This window comes from Platichthys flesus, chromosome 18 (assembly GCF_949316205.1).
Source record: "Platichthys flesus chromosome 18, fPlaFle2.1, whole genome shotgun sequence".
Lineage (NCBI taxonomy): Eukaryota > Metazoa > Chordata > Actinopteri > Pleuronectiformes > Pleuronectidae > Platichthys > Platichthys flesus.
Genome location: NC_084962.1, coordinates 2,252,031 through 2,267,015, shown reverse-complemented (window position 1 = coordinate 2,267,015; position 14,985 = coordinate 2,252,031). Strand labels below are relative to the sequence as shown.

The window sequence follows — 14,985 nt, the reverse complement described above, 5'->3', positions numbered from 1 at the left end:
CAAACTGTCGACGGCGAGTGAGGAGGGTAATTTCATGGCGAAAAGGCGAACACAGGAAATAGCTGCGAATGATGGATGAAACAGTGCTTTATAAAACTGTTTGTAATAAATATATTATATACAAAATATAAACGGCATATATTATATACAGTCTTACTTTAAAGCCCTTCTTTTATAGACATAATATATAAGTAGTGGTTTAGGGGCGGCTGTGGCTGAGGGGTAGAGTGTTCTTCCTCCAACCTACAGGTCAGCAGTTCGGTCCCCAGTCTGACTCTCCTTGCCGAAGTGTCCTTGGGCAAGATGATGAACTCATAGAATAACAAAGTGCTGCAAATAGATGCACTGTATGAATGTGTGTGTGAATGACTGAATGTAAAGCTGCACAGTAAAGCGCTTTTAGTGGTCATCAGGTATAGAAAAGCGCTATCCAAAACCAAACCATTTCATTTGTATAACACTACAAGTAACAAATTGCTTTACAATAAATATAACAAAACAACAACAATAATAATACAGACAATAAAAGCTTTTGATGCCAAAGGATAAAAACTTTGTTTCTATATTTAATGTCTGGCCATATAATTGGCCCCTCTGTATAAATTGTGGCCCTTTATGGCCCCTGATCTAGAAAACCCTAGGTCTGCCACAGATAAATCTATTCCAAACATCGTATTTCAAGAGGGAAATGATTTATTCCAACATTTTGTCGGTTTTATCACATGCATGATGGTTCTCATCTTGTCTCTAACCTGGAGGGATCGAATAATGTATTTGATATCTTATAAGGATGAGTTTTGACTGTCTTTCCCATCAGTGACAACACAATGATCCAGGTCTCTTTCCCAACGCATTTAAGGACATTTAATTTGAGCCATTGGGTACCTAAAACATTTGACCTACCATGATTCTTATGTAAAATCTGATGTGAAAGTTCATGAATCCCAGTCGAACCCTGCTTAATGTTTTGTATTTGAGATAGGTCAACGTCTAACTTGAAGAAATCTAAAAAATGTACACTTAATATTTAATTTGTGAAACTGACATCTTCCAGTTTATCTTCAAGATTACCAATACCAGTGCTAAACCGATTATCCAAAAAGAGTAACAATCAGAGGTTTTATTCCAAAGATTACTACAACCTGAGCAGCTATATGGCCAACAGGTGGCAGTATTTCTAACAAAGAGGCTCCACATAAAAACAAACTAAAACAAACTTGGCCTCTACTTTATGGGCTTCATGTTTTATCACGATACACAGAGCCTCAGCCTGTTTGTCACAATTCAAAGTCAATAAATCAACCATCCTCTCTGCTCATCGAGTTCGTCGACTGGGCCAGACAACAGAGGTCACTTTTCATTATGAAAGAAGCAGTATGGAGCACATCTGGAAATGGTTATCGGCTCAATCATGACAAAACAACCCACAGCATTTTTCTGAGGAGAGGGATGGAAAGATACTCTTTTCATTTCACTTACTTGCTGGAGTCGGACTTGCTGATGAAAATCAACAAAAGGCCACAGGTTCTCAGCCAATGGTGCTATGTAACACCAGAGCCTTAAACAGCTGACTCACCACATTCAAAAAGAGCTGACGAATAACACAAATCACGAGGCAGGCAGATATGAGGTTTTATTTCTTACAAAAATTAAACAATTACCATATTGCAATAAAAACAAAGGGCTGTAAAAAGGAAACAATTCTGTTAAAGCTAAAAAGGAATTAAGGTTCTTGTTGGCCTTTTGCATGGGAGTAGTTTTGATATCTGTTCATCATCTCTTCTTTTTAGTTTTTTTCAGTGTGTGCAGCCTGTGTGTCATCAGGAGGGCAGATGTCTCAGCACTGTCAGTTCATAAATATAACCCTAACCCTAACTTCACTTCAGAAATTCATCTCTCTTCACAAAAGACTACAACTTGAAAGTATATGACTGGTGTGTGGCTGTTTCCAAAGCCTGATCTGGTAGTCTGAGCAATCGAGCTCCAAGACTATTAACATGTTAGTGAACCACACTCTTGTTCTGGGTGATATGTCCCTTCATCACCATCAGCGCACACACAGAGTTTTCTTGGAGTACACGTGAAATATATGCTTTGATTATAAAGCTTAAGTGGTCATTTCAAGAAATAGACAGAGCCACGCTGACACTGTGGTAAGTGCCTTGAGATAATCTATGTTTTGATTTGGTGCTATACAAATAAAGTTGAATTGAATTGATGTCAGTACCTCTGTGTATTCTTCTGGATTTAAACAGTCCCTGTGTGCTTGTTTTCTGGATCCAAAGTTGGATTTGCAATGATTATTTATAATGAAATGTACAATGTTGCTAAATAAAGATCTTCATTAAATTTGTTCGAGGTAAAAGTACAGTGCTGTGTTAGCCACTGTTCACAGTTCAAACATTCATTAGACACAACACACAATGATCACACGCATCTGCATGTGGTAATTTTATTTACAAATGGTAAAAAAGAAACCATAAAAATATATCTTGCTTTCACACATATATATATATATTTATATACATTTCAATGTATTTCTATAAACTATGTAGACAGGACAAAACTCATGTACAGCTGAGGCGACTGCACTATAGTGGCTAACCTTGGGATCTTTGATACAACGCAGGACCTCTGAACACAACTATGAACAAACTTCACACAGACTCAGTTCTAAAGCTCCACAGAAGCTTAATTACATCAGAGGTGATCTGGTATCATCTTGGCAATTCTTCAATTCCTATTGGAATCAGTTGTTGTATTTCCTGATCTTATAAGTATTTGGGCCACTGTTAGGGAAAAGGACATCTGACATTTCAAGAATAAAATCAGAATACTATGTAGGAAAAAGTCATAGACTTGAGAAAAAGTCATGATATCAATAGAATAAAACTAACAACATTACGAGTATGTTACTAAGAGGTTCAGTCATAATTTTCAGATTATAATCCTTAAGCCCCATGAGGTAAATTTGTGATTTGTATGAATTAAATAGAAATGACGAGAAAAAGTCATAACATTAGGCAAAATAAAGGTTATATTATGAGAATAAGAGTCACATTTCTTATGAGTATGAAGTCATAATTTCAAAAAGGTCATCAGGCTTTATTTGAATGATCTCGATGTCATTGTTCAATTGCATTTAGGACATTCATCCCCTTTTAACTTTCGCCGTTTGCCATTATGAGACTACATGTGAAAGGATTGTACTTATTCATGTGTTAGGGATAGATTAGGGATAGAGTTTTGATTTACCATGTGGTAAGATTACAAAAGAAAATCTGATAATCAGACAATAAAAGTCATTCTATTACAAGAATAAAAATTTATTATCTCAAAATAGAATTAGTACTAAATCATAAGTTTGGGGGAGAAAGCCACAATATCACAGAAATAAAAATGGTAAATGTATGAATGCATGTATAGATGTAGCGATTGCCACATTATATAATTGATTTTATATCATTTTATTGTCCAAAACTCTATTATTTAATAAATTCTTTAAATATGAATTTAAAATATGAAACTCCAAACTTCAAATCCTTTGCATCATTCATGTGACAAGTTAAAACTGCTAGACTGCTAATGACTGAGATATGAATAGGTAGCACTGACAGAAGCATCTCGTAACATTACCACCAATTTATGAAATATTGAAAAAGTTTTCTCATGTCATCATGACTTTCTTCAACATTAAATGTTGTCTTACACATATGTAAACAACACTTATTTAAACTATGTAAACATTTATTGACAAACTACATCTTCATTATTCTAATAGTATAACTATTTTATCAAAATGAATTTTTTTCTTGAAATCTCAGAGTTTCTTTCGACCAGCAGCCCAATATTCTGCTCTAAGATCTGGCTCAGACTGAGGTGTGAGGTGCATTAAGTTCACCAACAACAGGTCATTCGGTCGTGGGCTGGACGATTCCAAACCCGCTCATGGTGTTAGCACTGTGTGTGAGAGCAGGAGGAGTAGAGGTACAGTAAGATGAAGCAGTCGATCAGAAGGATGGAGTAGAAACACCTCTGTGTGTGCAAACTTCGACCCCTCTGAAAGCGAGTCAGCAACACAGCCAGCAGCAAAAAGAAGGTAGCCGTGTTCAGCAGGAGGAAGAGTCTTATGTAAGAGGCTGTGCTGGTGAAACCTTCACTCCCTGTTGTGGCTGACAAGTGAACCTCTTTGAATTTGCGGCCCTTGACAAAGCCTCCTTTTCGTTTTTTGCGACTGTCTGTATAATCAATAAAGGCCCGGGAGTCTGAGTCCCCCTCTTCTGGACTGTCCTCATACGTACGCTTTGAGGTTTTCTGTCTCTCCTTTTTCTCATTCACTTCAATCTGTGCAAAAATGTCAGGGAGACTCTCAGAAAGCTTCTCCCCAAGGTTGACTTTCTTCCCCCCTTTACCCTTGCCCTGCTTCTTGGACATAGCAAACATCTTCTCAATGACCTCCTCTGTCTTCTTTTTGTCAGAGAACTGCAGGAGGCGCTCTGCAGTCTTTCTGAAGCTGTTAGTGTTCAGAACCCGTCCAAGGATGTGTCTCTCCATCTGCTGAAAAACAGGCTTGACGTGCTGGAGGTTGTCCTCCATCACATTGACGTACTCCTCTACTTCCTCTGGCGAGCTGTCAACTGCATCTGCGGCCTTCTCGAATACGATTTTCTTGTTGTTCAGCAGCACCATGGAGAACAGAGGCTTGCTGGTGACCTCTCCAGTAAGCAAGTAGATGGTGTAGGTGTGATCCTTTGTGGCCAGGTAAATATCCACTCTCTGGTCATCACCACGCAGGCTGAAGCTCTGTATGTCCACCCCCGGTCCAAAAAAAATGTATGCCACCCTTGTGTAAGGGTACCTCAATGGCATTGTTATGTTCACATAGTTTGAACCATTATATGGGTATCCTCGAGGGTAATTCCAGTAACCTATCACTCCTTTGTTACTGTAGCCAGTGTCGTCCATCCAGAACATCTTATATTTGTCCTCACCATGTGACACAAATGCTCCATGAACACCGTCTACTTTTGTGCCCTGGAATGGCAGTTCAGTGTTGTGGAAGAAGGCACTCATGGCCCTGGTTGGGCTGTCAGGATCCAGGTGGATGTGGTCAACAAGGAGGAGGAGCTGTGGGTGAAGAAGGAGAAGGTTCCTCTGAAAGTTTCTGATCTTTAGCTCGGAATTATACGCAGAACGTCCCTCACCTCGGATGAAGACCATTCCCTGTCTCTCCATAGCAGCTTCGACTCTGCCCTGGGTATCAGCCGCCAGACCCACTTTGTACTTCAACCACTTAGAGTCACAGGTCTCTGTAACCTGCCCAACCCACGGCTTAAAGCAACTCCCTGAGACTTCCGAGCCAAACAACACTGCATTGTTTAACAAAGTGTACTTGGGTCCATATAGTGCCTCAGTTATAAATGGGAAACCATTGGGTGCGAAGGTGAAAGTGTTCTGATCTGGGTGCTCGTGGCCAGCATTAAAGTTCCTCCACCCTTTGATCCACTCTTTGTACTTGTTCCTGTGAACGATGTCGAAGATGGCACGTCCTCCCAGCTTCCCTGACTTGAAGGAGACAAAGGTGTTGTTGGTGTCTGCAGGTAAAGCACTTCCATATGTGACCACACCCCAGTCCTCAAAGTAGTGGAGTTGAGATGTTCCAAAATCTGAAGGGGGCTTGGAGATCAGGCTCGGCTCATACCTGCAGAATACAAAAAGATAAACAATATAATACTTGTATGTACAATCGAATAGAAAGCAAATCCCCTGAAAGACATTTTAATCATTTTGAAGGTATTCTAGATGTCAGGTTGTGAAAACACGTTTGCCTCAACAACCAATGCCTTTGAAACAAGTAGTTGATTGATGAGAATTTTGATAATCAGTTTATCACACAATCCATTTATCAAGGACACATGTCTAACTTTGAAAGTTTCAAATGTGAGCATTACAGTGTTTTATATCGTGCACAGAATTACTATTAATTTGGAACTGATGGTCACAGAAAACTTTTGAAGCTACCATACTGGGACATAATGATGGCTATTTGTTGTCAGAATGCTTTAAATAAACATGTTCCTATGGAGTGTTTTCACCACATTTAAAGAAAAAATAGGTGCAAACTGTCCCTCAAAGTCATTCATAGTGTTTATCATAGCTCTCGGACATTTGCCCATTATTTCCAGTTTAGTTGTCTATCAAACTCTTACCAAAGTGATTACGGTAAATATGTGATTGTATATATATGATTAAAGCATGGATTAAGAAGCTAATTCTATTTGATGATTGAGGGAACTATCCAGGCAGAAGTCAGCATAAGCTTTTTTATTACTGAAAATGGAATGGTACTAAGAAGAGTGCATACCTCCACCATGGCCAAACAATCCTACACTTCTATACAGCTCATATAATAGAAAAATAAAAAGCAAAAAGTCGCAGTCTGGAAACAAGTTTTACTAGGTCATAGAAAACATTTTTTAACAAGAACTCTAACAGACGTTCACCAATGTTTTCTTATCTGGGATCATTCTTACGTAAGAACAGCATCTATGCATACTCATACGCAAACCTGACTATAACTTGACTCATACATGTGTAAAAGAATCAGTGGTTACTTCAATTCCAAAGTTGTAAAATTACCACAATATTTCTGAATATAATAATTTTCAGTTTGTGGTTATTTATAGTTGAGAATGAATCTCAAGACGTCAATTAAAAAGACAGAGAGGTTTCAGTGCATAGTTATTATTGCAAATTTGTAATATTTACTTAACTGTCTCAGAGATTTTAAACATGTGGACATGTTGAAGGGGGGAACAGTTATCTCTAGGTTTAACATACTTTAGGTGTTTGCATATTAAATGTGTTACTACATCTTTTATTTAAAATATTCTGTCCAATTGTCATAGATATTCTGAAAAATGAGCTGACGTTCTGACTCAGAGACGGCAGATGACCCAGGAGACGGAGCCCAGGTGTGTGTCCAGATTAGAGTAATGCTCAAGGCAAAAATTTTTCTGAACCTGTCTGAGCAGAAAAAAACATGTGCAATGTAAAAAAATCTGCCAAGCCAACGTGACCGACCCCAAAGTAATTCAGAAACTTTTGTCTGGACCCGACATGCTCAGCCACAGTGCTTTATTTCCAATGATGCCCTGCTTCCCCCTCCTCTTCAGTGTTTGACAATATTTCATTATTATTTATAATTTTTTGAATTGATTAACTGTGGGACTTTCTTAGATTTCACTGAATTTTAAACTCCGTCCCATGAATACTTGTTGTGTTCTTCCATCTTTTTACAATTTGACTATGGTGTGCCACCGTCTTTAGATATTCGTTTCGGGAATTCAGGCCTTCTCTTTTCAGTTCATGACTTCTCTGTGTGCACACGAATCTTCAATATTCGCCCTAATAAAATGTAATGAACTTTCTTGAGAGCAAATGTATTTATATATTTGTAGAAAATATTGGTGAATGAGGCCAATAGATCACAAAATAAATATGTCAGATTTTTTTCTATCCAGAGATCCAGACATCATTTCCTCAGAGTTTGGAAGAAAGATCTGTCTCAAAATGTTAGAGAAAAAACAATAACAAAATTCCATCATCTGCCTTTGATCAAAGTTGTACATAAGATGTAAGAAATGTCCCATTGTTAAATTAAATTCAGCAGCTCACCAGATGAACTCTGTGTGGAGAGTACACCACCGCTGGCCCTTTCCAGCCTGCCCTGGCCCTTCCATCACCCTGTTTTGATGAATCACATCTGCCAGCCAGTTTCCACTGCCATTACGCAGCACATAGCGATCCAAGAAGACCAGCTGGCTCTCCGGCCCGTAGAACCAGTTGTAGTTTGAATCTGCAATGGCTACAGTCCGCTGAAATCCTGGATGAAATGATGAAAACACAGTGTCAGTGGTGGCTCGTCATAGTGGCGTCATAAGGAAATTAAATCATATTGTGAATCAAATGACGATGTAAAGACTAATTTATGAGTGTGCCGTGACAACAAGAGATAATTACCACTAGGTGGACAAACATAGCCGTTGCATATCAACTAACATTCCAGGTCTATCACTGCCCTTCAGTAATGCTATAGCACTAAGACCATTTAATTTCTGTCATCGGTATCACATACACACAGGCAGGGAGAGGCGAGCTATCTTCCCGCTGCCAGAACTGTTTTTAAAGCAAATGTGCTATATGGAGAACAAATTAATTTGTCCCAAGAAAACTGTGCTTTCCAGATTTTAGCAATAATCCTAATTACCATTTGCTTTCTGTCAACTGTACACAAACACATAACCGGGGAGCACACACACAGTCAGTGAGGGGACAGCTATCATCCGCTGCTGAGCGGGCAGTTGAGGATAATCTGGGCTTGTCTTCCTGTCTGCTGGAGGGAGAATGCTGCCATTGTGACTTTGGGTCTGGGGCTCTCCTGGCTGGTGTAATTAGAGGTGCTGTCTGAGTGCAGCAGTGCCATTCAAACACAATACAGAAAGTGTTGCTGGGGGGATTGTGAAATGTCCGAGCCTGACCTCGGGGCCCCCTCCTCTGCTGCTGCCCTCCTTCTGACCTTTAGATTAAACTTCCAGGACACCACAGGTCCCTGGAGCTCTCAGCTCAGCTTTGAAACTACATCCAGGAAGGTAGGAGCTACATGCATGCATACCCCATATGGACTGAGAGGAGAGGCTGCTCTGGTCATTTACATTACTAATCAAATCTATACAACTTTTGGCATACAGGCTATAGCAGGATGTGTCCGTCATTCACAGCTAAGTAACCACTTATTCACCGGTTGTTGACTTAGGTGAAAAGTGTATCAGATACATTTCTCAGCCGTTTAGCAGAGTAAACAAACAGCAGTTGATGTGACGGTTACCGGGCAGGATAGTCCTGTAGAGGAAGGCAAAGTGTTTGAGAAGCCACGGGTGGTCGAAGTGGCTGATGGCAAAGTGGCGTTGCACCAGGAACATGTACTGGAACAGAGAGCGGGTGGTGTAAGTCCCATAGGCCACGCCTTCATATAGGGAGCCATCCGTCACATCCTGCAGGAGGATCATGGACTTCTCCATGATGGACAGGACCTGTTTGGTCCACAGGTAGGCCTCTTGTAGGTAACCTGCAACACAGGGAGTTGAGATGGTGTCTTAAGTGGAATACAGTCAGAGATACCTAGTCCTGCCATTGTTTTTCTTTCTGTTATTGTTATTTAAATTGACAAGTATAACCATGTTGAATTCTATTCTAGATTTTTGGAGTCAACTTGGGGTTGGCAGAATGTTGCAAGGATTAACACCTTTCACCTCACAACAAATCTGGGCCTCTCTGTGTAGAGTTTCACCCTTCTCATCCTTCTTGTGGTATATGTGGCATTGTGTTGTATGAAAGAACTGCACATTTTAGAGTTGCCTTTTATTGTGACCCCCATTCTTCTTCGGTCCTGCCAAAGGTTTTTTCCAGTAAATGAAGGTGTTTTTTCTCTCCTCAGTTGCCAGCTTGTTGTAGAAACTTTGTAAAGTATCTTGAGAAAACATATGTAGTAATTTACAGCTATAGAAATAGCATTGAAATTAAAACACTGAACATATTAAACATAATGTCAACTTTGTTGGCATTAAGTTTCAGTTTCCCTTTCACTCACAACTGCATTTAAACACTAAAGTGTCTGTGCAAATTGATTTGCATTGATGTACACAGGAAAGTGAAAAATAACAAAGTAGAGCATTTCTTGAAGGAAGTGCATTGTGATTACTGCCAGTAGTTTCTGCTCAAAATGGATAACATGAAGATAAAAAATAGCAAGTGGTGAATCTGGTTTTACTGCTTGCAACAAGCTCCTGGACACAATGTCACGGAGGAAATTTGACTATGTTACTGTATATGTTATACATATATTCATATTATTTTATTTAATATTCCCCACTCCTTCACCCTGTAAACTGCTGCTTCATTTAACTTTGACTTTAATTTGACTATGTTAAATGTTAATCATATATTCATATTACTTAATTTAATATTCACTTGACTGTGTTATATGTTGGGTGGCTGTGGCTGAGGGGTAGAGTGGTCGTCCTCCAACCTGAAGGTCGGTGGTTCGATCCCCAGTCTGAACAATCTGCATGCCGAAGTGTCCTTGGGCAAGATGCTGAACCCTGAATGGCCCCCATAGAATAACAAAGTGCTGGGATAGATGCACTGTATGAATGTGTGTGTGATTGGGTGAATGTGAAACTGTAGTGTAAAGCGCTTTGAGTGGTCATCAAGACTAGAAAAGCGCTATATAAATCCAAATCCATTTAAATCCATATGTTACAATGTTATGTTACATAGTATGTTATTTTTTTGTAATTTTGTAAAGTCGCCTACTGCGTAGATGTTATGCCGGCCATGTCATAAGAATTTCACTGTTCTAATGACGCTGTCATTGGTGCATGTGACAATAAACTTTGATTTGATTTGATTTGATTTGAAACAAATAGACAGTTGCAGGAGTGCAACTGACAATTGACAGATACTTTACGAGATTCCAAGATCCAGGTGGGTCCGGATTTGATTTGGAGATCATTAATGGTAATGGGTGAGGTCTGCAAAAATGAACCTGTGCAAGAAACTGATCTGTACAGCATAAGTCCTTAAGGAGTGGGCCCAAGTTGTAAGAGATGAGGTGATAAACTGGACTCTATCAACATCTAAACAACTTTAATCTTGCATCAACAAGCTATGGTAGGATCAACAGCTAAAGCTGAGGCTAGCCACTAGCTACCTGGTGGTGCTAGTTATCTCACTTCTGGATCAGAGAAGCTGAATCAAGGGTGAACAAACTTCCCAAATTTGACTCCTGTAACATGTACAATCATTGAGATACTGATGTATGCTAATTCCCATTAGATATTTATGCTACATCAATGCTCCACAATAGTTCTCTACTGCTTTGCACAAGTAGTAGTTATTCTCTTTGGAAGCAGGGGCATTACAAGTGCTTGAATAAAATTAATGAAAAATACTGTATGTTCACAGCAGGACATAAAGTGAACAGGGCCTCATGTTATTCAGTCGGAGAGGTTTATGTGTTATGTCACAAATGGACTTAATGTAAAACAGCAATACAGCAAACAAAGTCTTCTCAGTCAGTTACCTAAAGAAACCTTCCAAACGGAACATTAAGCTGTGGTCATGGAAAGCATGACACCACGGTGGGACACTACACTATGTATACTCTCTCCTACACACACACCCACCCATACACACCAACCCACACACACACACATGCACACTCGCAGCATTTACTGTGAGAACAACCGACTATATAAACACACCAGCCACAACTCTTTGAGGAATCCCAAGGGGGTATCGGCAGTAACCGGCTGGGTGGGTGCGGGTGCAGGTCCGCCCAGTGGAGCCCTCCCCCAGACGTGTTTGGTTTAGGCTTGGGGACCGCTTGGCCTACACAGAGCAGGTATTTACCATCAAACAGGAACTCTTTCCATGAACAAAGACCACATTTACACAAACAGAGCTTGACGGGCACTCATACAGTGCAGCACCACACTTCAGTGCAACAGATGCGCAGAGAAGTTAAGACTTAATATGGACCATCAAGGTTGCCACCAACTGCTGGGAAAGACTTTTTGTCAGTGGTCCTATCATGGCTACACATGAAACGATCACATACAAATTTCATTATTTGTTAGTTTCAAGCTGCACCTTTACAAAGGAGAGGGCAGAGGGAAAAGATGAAGACACATGTGTTATACTAGTTCAGTGCAGGTTCTAAAGTTGTCTGTTTGGAACTTATTGTTTGTTTGGCCTGTGGTTACACTACTTGCAGTTTTCTTTCTGAACCTGTAAAGGTGACCTGCATTAATTGAGCCGCAGAAGGTAAAGATTGCCACACAAAGAGTTGTTCACCTATTTATTCAAAGTTCGGTGAAGCTTGACTCAGTACGTAGAGCCCCGGACTGCAGAATCAGTGGTTGTTGCCATTGTCATAACCGTGCTGTTAAAATCCTGGAAAACGTCCATTCTGTTGATGAGTCCCAGCCGCTGCTGCTACACATACAATTCTTGCCTATTCAAAGTTTCTTAATACTAAACGTATTCCATGGCCAAATCATAACGAATTTCCCACAGCACTTTGTTGGAACTTTAAATAACAAGATAGAGAGATTTCGGGAATTATTAGATCGATTATTATTCAATAATACCAACAAACAGCAGTGTCAAGGAAGCAATTTCCAACCATGCTATTGGTCACATAACAATCAATACATTATTCGCTCAGCTTTCAACTCTGTCAAGTCCAAAGAAAAATTGCTTGCCTGCTAATGCTAGCTAGTCTCTATATGTGTCTGTGATCTGGTTTGAGCTAAACGACAATCACCTAATGACAAAAACAATGTTTAATTGAAAATGCATGGTGTCAGTCTTCTAACAAATAGAAAATCAGGCATTTTTCCAAAGCATTTCCAGAAGAGTTTCAGTGTTGGCAGAAGACAGAAGAGGAACTGAGCAGTCAGCATGAATAAAGACAGAAACCATGATGGAATAGAGAAGATATGCACAAAGTAATGAAGCTTAAATGTCATTGACTGAACACTAACTTGAAACACTGCTTATCAGTAAGAACCAGCACCAAGCATTAATCAATCAATCAATCATCAAGTTATATTTGTATAGCCCATATTCTCAAAACAAAATTTATCTCATAGGGCTTTAACAACATGCAACATCCTCTGTCCTTAACCCTCAACAAGAGTAAGGAAAAACTATGAAAATAACCCTTTAACAGGGGAAAAGAACGAAGAAACCTCAGAGAGAGACAAATGTGAGGGATCCCTCTCTCACGTCAGACAGAAGTGCCAATAGATGCCACGTGTAACTAACAAAATCACAGTATTTACATCATTGATATGACAAAACAGATGGTAACAAAATGGAAAAGTGTGTCAATGTTTAAAGCATTTGTGCATAAGAAAATGTCTACTAGAGATGAATGGAGTTCCAATGACAGATTAATTGATGAAATATTGTCAGTAATGATAGAATATATGAGGAGGTATATTGTATATCAAGCAGTCTTGTTGTAATCATAAATCACAGTCAGCTGCCAACACAATCACAATCCGCCAAAACTTTCACATTCTCCATGTCAAAGCAATGCACACATGAGACTGCTGCATAGCCGGAAATTCAACAATAATGATTACACAGTGTTGAGCATGTAAACAAAGACTTACTGTAAAGACAAGAAAGAGGAACTACAAAAATAATAATCCCATGTACCCGCATTAAAAGGAAAAATGCACCTATACCAGTCAAACTGCACCAAACACAAGTACTATACAGTCAATAATGTATTGTACAGTAGGACCTGGATACCCCACTCAAAGATGCTGAAATAAAAAAGCTCTCCTGGTGCATGAGCAAAAACAAGTTTAGAGGTTCCCGCTCGGTTGGCACAAATATAAAATTGAATATAAATAGAAAAGGAAGAGTTGCAGTTTGAGGTGTCCTGTCAGCAGTTTTACAAAAACAGTTAAGAGCTATTTGGAAAAACTTTTTAAAGAGTTGGTGAATAACAATCTGCCCCAGAGGCTGGCAGCTCAGTTTTGATGGTTTTGACTTCACATCCTCTGCTCTAGTTTTGTCACATGACTATCCCCCAGTTCTTCTGGCCCCTTTTTGCAAGGTTTCACCAAATACACACAAATACACCAGGCTACATCCACTCTACTCTGGAGTTCTTGAGGACCTCTAACTCTTGGAAACACTGCAGGCCCTGTTTTGGTTTGAAAGCTCGAGGTTCACTTTTCAATCTTAAGATGCAGAAACCCAGACTTTTGGAAACAATGATGCATAGCGACCACATTTGCTTCCTGATTGGCTCTTATCAGTCACTACTAGACTACCACTAATCAATGCCAACATTTATGTCAGAAACTGTTCCACCTTGTCTGTCAGTATGAATAAAGATGATTTGCAGTAGAGTTCCACACCATAAATTGGCGGGCTGTCATTTTATTTTCAAAATTCCAACATTCAATTCAAACATGATAGGAAAAGTTTGTATTCGAAAATTGACAGACAGATTTTAATAAAAAATATACAGTGTTGAAGTGCATCAGACTGTCTTAGTAATTAAACTCACGATTAATTGTATGAATTCTATGTCATGTCAAATTCAATCAAACTTAATTTTGGGAAAAACTGACAACATGACAGCTACCAAAGTGTTAAGTATAGGTCATAAAGTATAGGTCATAAACCCTGACCCTTCCATGTTAGCAGATGGGACATGAGCTGAACAGTAAAAGTACAATATATAAATATGAAAGTAGGAACCAAATTACTTTTAAAGATGGTTTCTTTCATTTTTCTGTAAGTTTCTATTTGTGTGTCATGAGCATCAGTATCTGAGAAATTATGATGTAATTTTTTTACAGTGGGAGGAAGCAGAGGCATTTCACTCATCATCACTCATCGTCATCCGCTTATCTGGGGTCGGGTCGCGGGGGGAACAGCTCAAGCAGGGGGCCCCAGACTTCCCTTTCCCGGGCCACATTGACCAGCTCTGACGGGGGGATCCTGAGGCGTTCCCAGGCCAGTGTTGAGATATAATCTCTCCACCTAGTCCTGGGTCTTCCCCGAGGTCTCCTCCCCACTGGACGTGCCTGGAAAACCTCCCAAGGGAGGCGTCCATTGGGCATCCTTACCAGATGCCCGAACCACCTTAGCTGACTCCTTTCTAAGTAAAGGAGCAGCGGCTCTAATCCGAGTTCCTCACGGATGACTGAGCTTCTCACCCTATCCCTAAGGGAGACGCCAGCCACCCTTCTGAGAAAACTCATCTCGGCCGCTTGTACCCGCGATCTCGTCCTTTCGGTCATCACCCAGCCCTCATGACCATAGGTGAGGATAGGAACGAAGATTGACCGGTAGATCGAGAGCTTTGCCTTGCGGCTCAGCTCTCTTTTCGTT

At 39.9% G+C, this 14,985-nt stretch overlaps 1 protein-coding gene across 3 annotated transcripts in view; it reads right to left on the bottom strand.

The window, feature by feature from the left end:
• Positions 1-1,619: 1,619 nt before the first annotated feature.
• The window catches only part of dse (dermatan sulfate epimerase), a 44,948-nt gene continuing 31,582 nt past the window's right edge, over positions 1,620-14,985 (bottom strand). For all 3 annotated transcript variants that reach the window (XM_062410848.1, XM_062410849.1, XM_062410850.1), the window contains 3 exons: positions 8,888-9,127; positions 7,678-7,885; positions 1,620-5,701 (listed from right to left, as the gene is read on the bottom strand). In XM_062410848.1, coding sequence (XP_062266832.1) covers positions 3,955-5,701; positions 7,678-7,885; positions 8,888-9,127 — 2,195 coding nt within the window. In that variant the 3' untranslated portion in view covers positions 1,620-3,954. The remainder of the gene's footprint in view (positions 5,702-7,677; positions 7,886-8,887; positions 9,128-14,985) is intronic.